At 36.1% G+C, this 12,556-nt stretch overlaps 1 protein-coding gene across 1 annotated transcript; it reads right to left on the bottom strand.

Moving 5' to 3' along the window:
• Nucleotides 1-4,817: 4,817 nt before the first annotated feature.
• LOC131526623 (adhesion G protein-coupled receptor F5-like) lies at nucleotides 4,818-12,185 on the bottom strand. The gene is made up of 14 exons (XM_058754969.1): nucleotides 12,097-12,185; nucleotides 11,868-11,968; nucleotides 11,658-11,725; nucleotides 11,405-11,541; nucleotides 11,087-11,281; nucleotides 9,245-9,442; nucleotides 8,963-9,097; nucleotides 8,453-8,640; nucleotides 8,191-8,361; nucleotides 6,702-8,033; nucleotides 6,506-6,547; nucleotides 5,790-5,849; nucleotides 5,600-5,654; nucleotides 4,818-5,249 (listed from the first exon to the last, which is right to left on the bottom strand). The coding sequence occupies exons 2-14, from the start codon at nucleotides 11,958-11,960 to the stop codon at nucleotides 5,161-5,163; spliced, it is 2,763 nt and encodes a 920-aa protein (XP_058610952.1). The 5' UTR covers nucleotides 11,961-11,968; nucleotides 12,097-12,185; the 3' UTR covers nucleotides 4,818-5,160.
• Between the last annotated feature and the right edge of the window lie 371 nt (nucleotides 12,186-12,556).

Below are 12,556 nucleotides of genomic sequence, written 5' to 3' on the forward strand. Positions count from 1 at the left end.
ATTTCAAAACTATTTATAGGTAAAAAGACCACAAGTGTTTCTTGTTTATGATGTTTTTTTTGTGTGTGTGTTCACTGGCATGAATTTTGCATGTTATCTATGGTTAGGATGTATCATTTTTATATTATAAAATATTTCACAGAAGATGGCAGATAACAACAAATCATCTGATCAGATAACAGTGCAAAATTTGGATCACACCCAATGACATGCCAACTCACAAGCAAACACTTTACAAAGCAAAGCTAAACTTTGAATTGAAGAAAAATAAAAACATATCAGTAAACAACTAAAGTAAATATTGTGAATGGTGTCTCCATATGGCATAGAATACACATGTATACATAAGGTAATCTGGTATTAATGTTTCCCCCTTTCTATTTAATGTTGGCAGTCCCAAACAGCAGAATGAGACAAAAGTTACATGGCACATACAAGCATTATCTTTATTGTGTATATAATACTTTAGCTCTAATAGTTAGTATTCACACTGATAGCAATTTGCAGTGAATCTGAAAGCAGTCAGAATTAATATATTTCCTGTGAGGCAACATGAGCTGAGGACATGGTGACAGTTCAGATCAGAATACTAAGAGCAGTACTCGCGTTGCCAAGCTGGAAACCAATTGACTTAAAGGTGCATATATGAGCAGTGGAAATTGATACAGTCGAAATTCAAAATATTGGAAAGCGTTGTTTATCCCGCCCCCCTCCTCAAGTCACTCAGCACTCACACAGGTTGCCAGATTGAGGACATGCAGCCTTGAACTGTAAATTGACGAGTTGATTTTCCCGTGTTTTAATATGGTTCTGGTCATATAGCTTTTTATATAGAAGCTGAAGCTTTTTAGGTAAGGTAGAATCTGTGATCTCTGCAATATACTGTTTTCTGCCTACTGGCAAACCTTGGTGTCAAAACAGTATAGTGGGTAAATTGGCAGTGGGCAGAATCACACACGCAAAACCATAAACAAACATTTCCGACAAGGAACTCACATTTCAAAGTAGAGTAACTGGTTGTAGCTCTACAATTGTGCATTGTAGAGTATGTGAACTTAGCATATTTCCTAAACATCTGCAAACATGGAATTTTTATGCCTTAGAACATTCAGCACAATTACAACACCTTTAAAGGCGCTTTGACACATGCAACTTCTGCTGTGACCACTGACTAACCAACTTTGAATGGGTTTAAACTAGTGCTGTCAAAGTTAACGCAAACGCAAATTCATTTTAACTGCACTAATTTTAATAACGGGCGATTAACGCAGGCGCATTTTCTGTTTGACCCGTGGCCTAGCCCGTAGTTGGAGAAATGGAGATGCAGTGTTGCCAACTTAGCGACCTCTTAAAAAAAGCGCCTATAGCGACAGATCTTTAGGGTTGCGCGTGCACACACCTCTCCCTCTCCCTCACTCTGTGTGTGTCTGCTCTGTTCAACGAGCGACGGAGAGGACCAGAGCTTTCAGTTAAACACAGATATTGTGTTGCTTCTCTAATTTTACATGCAAGTATAGCCAAAATCATAGCACAGCTATTGTCATTATCTTATGTGTATTTGATTTCATCAGACGACGGCTCGGTTATCAGGATTTTTGTGCAGATTAACATCTTGGAAAGGAGAGCTGGTTATGTAGTCTTAATGGATCGCGTTTCAGTCACTATTTCATAGTCATTCCGTTGTCTGACAACAGAAACAGTAAAATATACCCTTGCGAAAAAGAAGTTTATTCAAGTGTGCTCCTTTATACTTGTGCTCCTGGAATCCGTGTTTTCATAGTTATTCGGTAGGGGTGGGCGTATCGATCCTAATATCGATGATACCAATGTTGGTATTGGTATCGGATCGATACTAGCCTGATAAGAGCGATATTTTAGGTTAATTTTTTCTCCTATACACATTGTTTAATATGTTCAACAAAGTGTAGACGTGTCTGTGGGGGTATATTCCGCTCTTTTCACATCTCGTATGCAAACATCGCTACGCTGTTTTGTTGTCATGCCGTCACGTGATCCAGCGGCTCAAGGAGAAGGGTATAGGTGTGTTCGACTTCATGCAGCGCCGCACAGACCTATCGGCGAGAGCAGCCGCTTGCAGTCGGGGGCGGAATTGAAAGCGGAGACGTCAAGTCGGACACTTTCTGCTGCCGATAGTGATGCTCTCGCGGTGTTTGCATACTCTTCTCACAGATGAAGTGATTAACATGCAATATTTGTCAAATGCACAGACGTTTCAGAAATGTTTTCATGAGCAACAGAAACACTTTTTTATATCCTGCTTAATACAGGGCCATCTGTTCAAGAATAAAGTTCAACATAAACATATACTATTTAAATACCAATAAGCATTTATCAGTTTTTTTTTTTTTATTAAATGTGACTCAATATAACATTGTGACTATACAGTAAAAAAAAAAAAAAAAAAAAGCTTTTACTGTTCTAAAAACAGATTTGTGGTCAGTATTTTTTATTTTTTTATTATGCAAAAATTATACAAAGGTTTGTACAAGCATATACAACTCACAACAAGTACAAAAACAAATAAACATTCATGAGAATATGTAAAGTGAAACAATTCATGCCAGGGGTAAATTCATGAGAATATGTAAAGTGAAACAATTCATGCCAGGGGTAAAATTACAACAATTTAAAGTAACAAAAGCTTCATAGGTCTTTTTTTTTTTGCTTTTTTGTTCTTAATTTTATCTAATGTAGTAGGCTACCATTTGTTTAATCTATTTTTATAAAATGTTCAAAGTTTGGCTTAGGTTCCATTTTTTCACACGATTGTGATATTTTCCTAGTAAAATAATATTTGTGAGCAGTATTGGATTTGAAGATGTTAGAAACACAGGTCATTGTTGTCATGTGGTGAATTTGGCCAATCGTGAAACAGCTGTGTGGTCATCAGCGCTCCTGCAGTCTCTCTGGAGAAACTGCGCGAGCTGAGTCAGCCGGCTGCTCTCGAAACGCTCTCGCGGTACTTTGATGCCACACGTGACAGTGACGTGGCGTCGGCGCCGGTTCAAGTCGGACAAATTTTCTAACCGGCATGCACTGCTTCAAGTCAGCCGCCGGTCGGTTTTCATGGCGCCGCATGAAGTCGAACACACCTAATAACTGCAGCCTGGAGATCTCCAAATGGGGGCGGGAACTCCAAAACGGGGTGGGAGCTCCAAAATAGGGCGTGGCTTCCTCCCATTGACAGACAGGCACATGACACGCATGCGCAATTTTTTCTCCCAATCAACTTCAGCGCAAACTCCGCCCCATAGTTGATTCTAAAGATTTTATTGGTTGTGTCACTCACAGTGTTAATTTAATTTCCTACACTATGCTACAAAAAATGCTAACCCCTAAACCTACCCCACACCTAACCCTAACCTTACCCAGTGAAATCGGCTGCACGGCGGGATTGGCACTGAAAAGAAAGTTGCAGTTCAGGAGATAAGCAGTTAATATGATTATGCGATATGAGATCTCCGAGCCGGGCCGTTCATAACTCCCCAACCGGACAATGGCACCTTTTTAGTTACACCCAGCATCACTACCCCATCCTACCCTGTGAATTTCAAGCCCCGAGATGCCCCCGTTGCTTAAAACCAAACGATAGAGTAAAATCTTTCCCCTGCGCTGCGCTGAGACTGCTCGCGGGAGAGCTTGTGAGTGATTCTCGTTTATATCATTGAGGTTCAAACTCGGGTCCGAACACCACTGGCCACGAGCTTTGGGCTCTGCTCTCACGGAGCATAAATTTATTGATTTATAAAATGTTATTTTGAAATGTAAGTCAATAACAATTGGCTGAAACCAGAGCCAATGGTGAAAGTCTTTGCGCGAAGAGACCCCGCCCCATTTTGGAGGTTCTGCCCACTTTTGGAGTTCACGCCCCATTTTGGAGATCTCCAGTCTGCAGTTATATCCACTTGGGCTCAAGCGCATGCAGATACAGCGAGAGATAGAACAGCAGAACTCCGAGCTACAGAAGAAATGAAAAGGGGAGGAAGGAAATCCTTCACATAGTGCATATTGTATATAATTGTATACCGAATTTGTCCTTTTTATGCAGTAGGCATATCACTGTAAGGTGTATACTGAGTTTGGCCTTTTATTATTTCTAAATGCATTTAGCCACTTTAAAGGTTTTCATTATAACGGTTTTCTATGGGAGTAAAATGCTTAACATGTAATTTAGCACGTTTGCATATATATTCTGTACTCTGCAGAAATTTCTGACTTCCATGTGACCTGTATGTTCCACAGCTTTTTCTTCTTAATCAACAACACATTAAAGCCCAAACTAACTCAAAGGAAAACACTTCAGAATGGCATGTCATGACTCATGAGGGTGTAGCTGCCCCCTGCTGTCCACCCAGAGCTACATAACAGTAAATGTATGATATGATATCCTGATCCAGACTACAAACAAAATACTCATTTACAACACCTGTAATTTTACATTCTGTACTTTTTTCCCCAGTTACTCGGTTGAACATTTGATCAATATTATAAATCTGTACAGTACTTAATTTTTGAATGAGGTTGTTTTTACACGTTAGTTTCAAACAGTTTATATTATATTCAGGAAATATTTGACTCAGTTTTTAAAATGCATTTCTTTATGTTAAAAACGGCATACTCAGGAATTGGAAAAAACAAAACAAAAAACATTGCATTAAAGACTTAAGAAAACTACTTGAGCAAATTTAATATGAAGAGGCATTTAATTATTGGTGATGCAGTAACATTTAGAAATTTTGGAAACATTTAGAATTAAGACAAGGAAAAAAACGTATGTAAATGTCTGATATAAAACAAAAGTGAACTTTGCAAAACAGAGAACACTTCTTGAGTTGAAAATGACCCCAATTTGTTAAGAAGGCCTACAAATAAAAAGTCCACACCCTGCATTCACAGAATATACACAATAAAGCAAAGTCATATTGTAGCCTTATTTTTAGACTAATCCTATCAGTAAACACTCTCAAAAATAAAATATACAAAATATCTTTTGTCCCGACTTATTTACCCACATGGTACATATAGTACTTTAAAAAATACATATTAGAACATTTTGAAAGGGTACTGCCCTAGTTACAGTTTTGTACCTCAATGTCTGAGAGAGTATAAACATTTCCTCAAAAAAAAAAAAAAAAAAAATTAATCGTTTATAACAGCATATGAGCCACTGGAGCTTTCTGAAGATGGAAATGCTGAGGAAGGGTTGGCTTCTGACACATTGTACACATCTGCAAACAGTTAAATGTATGTTACTGACAGAACTGTCTACTGTCGTAATTGAACAGTTTTTTTAACCAAATTATAGATATATCTTATGGATAATAACTATATTCATATTAATATGAATAATACATATTAAAAATGTTACACTGTAAAAAGTGATAAGTTGACTTAACTTAAAAAAATTTTAGGAAACCCGTTGCCTTAAAATTATTAAGTAATTTGACAATTCACTTAACCTATTTTTTTAAATTATTATTTACTTTAATTTTAAAGCAACGGGTTTCCTCAAGTTAAGTCAACTTATCACTTTTTACAGTGTAGTTTTTATTACTGATTATTGATGTTATTTACTTACTCCTCCGTCGCAAGAAAGGCAGTCCAGATGTGGATGATATTCCTGCACTGGTGTTCTGCAAAGAGATATCAGCCAAAATAAATCACAAAGAATCAAAGTAAAGTAAAAATGAATATTTAAGCACTCATTAGGAGCTGAATGTTAGTAATGGAGCTAATAGAAGTGTGTGCTGTTTTAGAATGCCATTTACATTGGTATGGCTAGAAGTGAGTTTCTGTAGCAACAGCTTTCCTGGTAGTGACTCACGAACCTGCAATAAAGAAATCTCTAGTTAACTTATTTTGTTTTTAGAAATTTGTTTAAAGTCTCTTAAATGTCTGCCTAATATACAGAACACTTGATTCTGATTTGTCAATCATACCACCCAGCGGTCAGACATTGTCTAGTATTCAAAGAAAATTTTGAGTCTCGTAATTATTGGTTCAAGTTCAAGTCATGTCAGAAATGTCATATCTACAACTTGAACGCACATGAATTTCACTTTCAGTGTAAATAGCTGCTGAAATATTTGCAGAGAAAATGTTTCTTTGGTCAGTCTAAGCCAGGGGTGGGCAGCTTTGGTCCTTTTGCTTTTGGAGTTTTGCTTCAACCCTAATTAAGGTCTAAGGGTTACTAGAAAGCTAAAGGCCAAGTGAGTTTTTATCAAGGTTGGAGCAAAACTTTGAAGGACATTTTATTCTTTGCAAAAGCTTAAACTCCACTCAGTATTTTATTTCACTGGTGGGCAGCCATGTATTAAGCAGAATAAAAACAGTTTAAATAAACGTGAAATGTGAAAATGTATGGTTTAAGGAATATACATTAATACAGTATGTCTATAATGCCAGATCTTTAGATTAAATACAACATTAAATATTAAATTGCATTGCTTAAGTTATTTACAAAGTAACTGAAGTAAACTCATACCTTGCTGTCTAAAAGTGTTCCAAACACCAAAATAAAGAATCCCTAATGAAGGAAGGGTTACAAATACATGAAATTCATAAGACCATGGACATTTATAATAAATCAACTTAAAGCATTAAAGTGTTAATGTTATAGATATGAAATTACAATGAAAAAAATTAATCTTACTAAAAAAAATGGCATTATAAAGTGATACCTGCAGTGAATTGAGGAGTGCAAACACCACATGGATGCCAAAGTCACGTGACACCATGGTTCCAATTCCAAATCCCCATGTTAGACCAAAAATAGGAGTCAAAAAGGCCACACATCTGGCAATGACCACCAGGGCATGTTTCTCATCTGGTTGAGTTGCGGCACCAACTCCTCTCCTCAACATCTTGTACAGAACCACAATCAAAACCACAAGGTTTATGGCTACAATAGTGAGAGCTGGAATCACAAATGCCAGCAGAGCCATAGAGTCAGACCAGTTCAGCCAGCATGCATTTCTTTTGGAAATATAATTTTGAGGTCCAGCTGTTGATGCAACAGTAATGACTGCTATAAGCAAAGGTGCACCATAACCGACTGTGAAGGCAATGACCATCATTTTAGCCCTTGACATTTGAGACAAGACCATGACTGTACGGTAAAAGAGCAACAGTCCTGACATTAACATCCAGAAGAAAAGAGCCAGGTAAAAAAAGTGCATGAAGAAAACCGCTGGACTGCAGCGACCCACTGAGGTTGGCTGCTCTTTGTCTGCAATTGCAGCTCCAATGATAAAACAGATGTTTGCTATCAGCAGGGACACAGCAATGTTGACTATGGAGACATGTCGCATGTAGGATGTGTCATTTCTTCTTATTGACTTCCATACGATTTTCTCAATAATCAGGCATATAATCAAGCTGGCCATCGAAATAGCTACGCCAATATAAGTTATATAGGCTAAGGCCATGCGATAATTGGAATTGGAATCAATGGAAAACGGTGACATTAGGATTGAAAAAGAGGTTGTGTGGTTGCATTCACATGTAATGTTGCCAGTGTTGTTCCGCTTTACTTCACATCCAGTGGAATCCCATGTGTTGAGACTAAAGTTCCAAAAGACACACTGAGGATTTCCCAAAGACTGATTAGTAATGTCAAATGTAAAAGAAATGTTGTTAAGCGTTTCATTAACCTTAACAACAACCACATCTCCATTGATGCGGACATCTGATTTCCTGCTGTCATTAGTACCTTGAGAAGGCAGGACATTGTCAAGAGTTGTGAAGATTATGATGGTTATGATAGTCGCCTGAGGAACCTGTGGCATGACAATCTCCGTAGTTGAGTTTGGCAGTCTTGATGTTAAAGTGAATGAGTTTTTAATTGTAGTTCTTTTCAGCTGAATGGATGTTTCAAAAATCTCAAACTCATCTGTGAGACGGTCACTTATATCCTCAATAGCGCTCAGAAGTTTAATGCTGGTGTTATTTGTGCTCAATTTGTTCCATGTGACATTATCTGACACAATAATATCCACTGTTTTTAGAAAATGCTGAAAATTGAATATAAATTTTATGATTAAATTTGTCCCATAAAATGTGGAATTTGCTACACTATATACACAATACTATACAATTCCAATACAACTTGTGTAAAAGATAACACCTTGTTAAATTCAATTTAAAGTGTAAAAAAAATAATATACATACCTCCATTACTGGTTTATTGATAACAACTGATTGTGCCAAATTAGCAATTTTAGAGAGTATATCCACAATTGCTTGGACACTAGCAGCAGACTGGGTTATATTAATATTGTTCTCTGATGTGGCAATACTGAGGTTAGCCATAAATACTGGAATCTCCTCCACAAGCAAGGACTAAATTGCAAAGTATAAAAATATTAGAAGGTAATAGAAACATTTAAAATGCACAGGTGATTGTTCAGTATATACATGATCAATAGATTACCTCAACTTTACTTGTAAGTTTGTCGATATCTTCAAGTACACAGTTGTCCTCTACTGGTTTCCAAACATTTGATTCACATTTGTAAGTTATGGTGCCTTTCATGCCTGTTCCACAGACTCCTGTCTTCACATCATTTGTTTTTCCAACTCCAAGTTCTTCATTTTGACAGATATCATTCGATGAAGCATCTGATTAAAAGAAAGAAATGAGATTCAATTCTACAATTTATCTCAAAATATCACATTTTGAAAAATTTGGGAATAAATATTAACATAAAACAAATTCCTATCCATAAATCCTTTCAATATAATACTATCATTACAACCACAATTCATATCCCTTGTCAAAAGAGTTCATTTAAAACCAACATATTTTTATTTATTTATTAAATTTTTTTTTTTTACTGTTTACTAAAATTACCTAAACAAATTAGATAGCTGAAATCATCCAATCTAACGGCACAAGATTTGGATAAAAGCACTTTGATGTTTAAAAGAATGAAAGGCTCACCTGCTGTGATTGTCCTAACTGTAACACTGCTCTGGCTATATCCATAGTTCAGTAGTTGTGACAGACCCCTGAGACGACATGTAAAGATTTCGTCTGTACAATTTCCTTTTTGGGTGTATGTGACACTGTCGTTTCCTTATTGGGTAAAACAAAAGAAATGTATGAATAACATTAATTAAAGGGTAATATATATATATATATATATATATATATATATATATATATTTAATTTAAGGTTTAAATGACAACAGTAATTGTTTTATAAAAATCTTTATGTCGAACCTTGCATTAATACATTTTCACCCAGGACCCACTCAATATTGTAGCCAACATTAACAGAACATTTCAGTTGGAAACTGCTGCCATCACAGAGAAAATAGTGGTCCTTTTCACCCACAATGATATTGGGGCGTTTTTTAATAGCAATGTTTTGCCACTGAATGTATGGTACATTGCCTTGTATGATGCATGAGTATCGGCCTGCATATAGAGGGGGAAAAAAAGAAAAGAAAAATACATATTTTGTATATTCATACTTACTATTTATGTATATATTTATTTGCTCTCAAAATAATACCTTTATAATACTACAAAATAAATGTTCATGACATTCACATACTGTCAGTATTCACTTAGGACGTGTCTGAATCCACTTATGCTAGTTTAACGACGGGAAAAACGGTCGGTGCGCCTGGCGCATGGTCTAAAAGGGTTGTCCCTATTCTCTTAATGAACCAATCAGAGTCTAATCTCCAATTCACTTTAAGAGCCAGCTGAGCTCGCACCATGGCAGATTCACAATTTACATGCCAGAATTTGCAAAAACAAAGACAACCCGTCTCCAGAGAGGAAAAGGAGCTGCTTGTGCGCGATCAAATGGGTAGGCGAATTCTGATACATGCAATAACTATCCATTTATCCATTATGACATGTAGGCATTTTTATATGTAGCCTACACAATAATAATCTTTTACATTGTAATCCTTTCATTTTTAATATTTGGCATGTATGTATGTGTGTAATAAGCAGAGTGTACGCGTGTTGTGGACCCGCCTAAAGCCCAATTTATACTTCTGGTCGAACCTATGCCGTAGCTACGCCGTCTGTGTAGTACGGCGTAACCTACGCCATAGCCTGACGTACACCTCTCCAAAATTCTCGGTGCGTTCCAAACGGGATATATCGCCAAAGCCTGCAACCATTAGCCGAAAATTCGTAACGGCTAAAGCTAACGCATCTGGTCCGGCAGTACATGGGAAAGGAGACCAGAGGCTGTTTTTTTTAATGGATGTCAATGGAGGAGAGGCTTCACTACGCTGAATAAACAGCTTTTTAGAGGAAACAGCTTATCATTTAATGAATCGACAGCATATCTGCTAATCTTCAACATGTCTTCCACTAAGCAATACTTTTGGATTTAACTATTTTTAGAGTTCACACGCCCAAATTTTCAGACCTGCTGTCATGTCCCACAACCTCATCATCTGCCATCCATCACCCTGTTTTTATGCACTTTTTTGAGGTTTTGTATCAAAAACAAGTGATGGAAACACCCAATTTAAAAAAAAAAAAAATCTTAATTCGCAAAAATAAAATTTACGCTTGCTTGAGATGTTTTTTGACTATTGCGAAAAAGGGGTGATGGAAACGCATTTTGCGAACAAATTCCTCCATGTTCATAAAAAAAGTCATTTGACTTTGCACTATGGGACAGCATTAACTAACCAGCGGACCAATCTTGTTGCACAGTATCTGAAATGTTGTGGTTATTCTTAAATGCCCGAACAAGTCTGTCATCAAAGTATTTTTTATAATTGCCTCCCAGAACTAGCTTAAACGACTGTGTTTAATAATTATGGATTTGAAGGCATCATAGAGGACTGTGAAGATACTTCACTGGAAATAGGTCTTCAAAAGTATCTAAATGGCACAAGATGTTGTATAATAGAGGCGACAATATAAGACAAGACCAGTATTGTTACAAACCAGAGAACCCTAATTTGATATTGTTTAGAACCATTTTTCTTAAGAGTGCAGTATATGCTATAGTATATCAGTACTAATACACTAAAATAAACACTTAAATATCATAGACAGTACAAAAGTAAATCTCATGTCACTCACCACTGTCACTTTCACTAGCGTTCTTTACAGTGAGAGTTCTGTTGTCCTTTGAAATGAAGTATTTTGTGTTGTCCAGTGCAGCATCTTTGTTATCCACTGTCCATTTTATTTGTCCCTTTGCAAAGTCTGGCTGTTTACAGTTCAGGTCCACCTTTTGCAGAGGATATAACTGATCTGTTGTGAAGACTGTTTGATCTGTAAATAAAAACCATAAAACTCAAATCACCCAAAAACAAACAAAACCCAAACAATAAAATAATGAATATTATGGAACTAGGAAATGTGAAGCGTTTTAGATTCAGCACTGACTACGCTTACCACTTTGAGCAAAAGCATCTTTAACTAAAATTATTCTTTGTGCCCTTAGAGAGTCAGAAAGCTGTGTGTTTGCTGCTCCAAAATCAAGGCTGTTGGATGTTGCACTTATTGTGTAGTCTGCTATAACACTACCAGGCCTATGGAGTGAATCACAAACCACATCAATGTGAAGGCTCTGTATTAACATTATATTTGTTTGAAAAAGTATGAATAAATGGAAAAGTTTTGCAAAAATAGTTTTTGTAAATCATACCTGAAGCCAGTGACTTTTGCAGAACCAACCTTGTAGCCGGTTAGCTTATTAGAATAACTTGTGTCAATCTGTAAAAAGCAACAGCAAAAGATATGCTTGAAACATTTATAGAATATAAATTGATTGTATTTATAGTATTCAAACAATATACAAAAATCAACAAATTACACAAATAATATATTTCTTTAAAATATTAAAAGTAATACTCACTGCTGACTCAATTCGTTCAGATAACTCTTTGTAGGTTATGTTATTACGGTCAGTAAGCCTGATGTCAAAAGTCTGATTTATTGTCATTGACATTCCAATAACTGTAAAATAAGTGTACATTTATGTGTATTGTAACACCGGGTTTAAGCAACAATCCTCAATAATAATACTACCTAGTTGCTAGGGGTAGATGAAATGAACCCATCCCCAACCTCCCAAAAAATATTACCTCAGTTATGATTATTGACAAGCCTTGTATCTATTTGTGCCTGTGCAACTAAAAGCAATACTAAGATCATTATGTAATTTAGACACCAAATATTTGTGTGCAATATTTTAAATTTAGTTTCACAATACTTAGCTGTCTGTGTGGATGTTGTTGCTGAGGCTGTTAAATATTACAGTACAAAAAATTACCAAATTATGAATTTCATTTTTTTTTAACTGAATGAAACCAAACTTAAAAGTTAAAAAACAAAGGGTTTATGAATCTATATTTGCTTCTCTAAACATGCAAAGCAATAAATTAATTCATGTCATGAAACTATACTTTTAGAATCCAAAAATCTAACTCACTCTGTATCAAAATACAGATTGTTACTAACTGTAAACACCACCAACATTAACACAAGAATTAAGCAAGAGTTCTCTATACTAATACTAATCTTCACCATCATCACATGATTAAT

Source organism: Onychostoma macrolepis, chromosome 20, assembly GCF_012432095.1.
Source record: "Onychostoma macrolepis isolate SWU-2019 chromosome 20, ASM1243209v1, whole genome shotgun sequence".
In the NCBI taxonomy this organism is placed as follows: Eukaryota; Metazoa; Chordata; class Actinopteri; order Cypriniformes; family Cyprinidae; genus Onychostoma; species Onychostoma macrolepis.

Coding starts and splice junctions, on each gene's coding strand:
- LOC131526623 (XM_058754969.1), bottom strand. CDS start 11,960: ATGTCAATGACAATAAATCAGACTTTTGACATCAGGCTTACTGACCGT. Junction 11,282..11,404: donor AGATGCTTTTGCTCAAAGTG/GTAAGCGTAGTC, acceptor TTTTATTTACAG/ATCAAACAGTCTTCACAACA. Junction 6,548..6,701: donor CACTCCTCAATTCACTGCAG/GTATCACTTTAT, acceptor TTCCTTCATTAG/GGATTCTTTATTTTGGTGTT.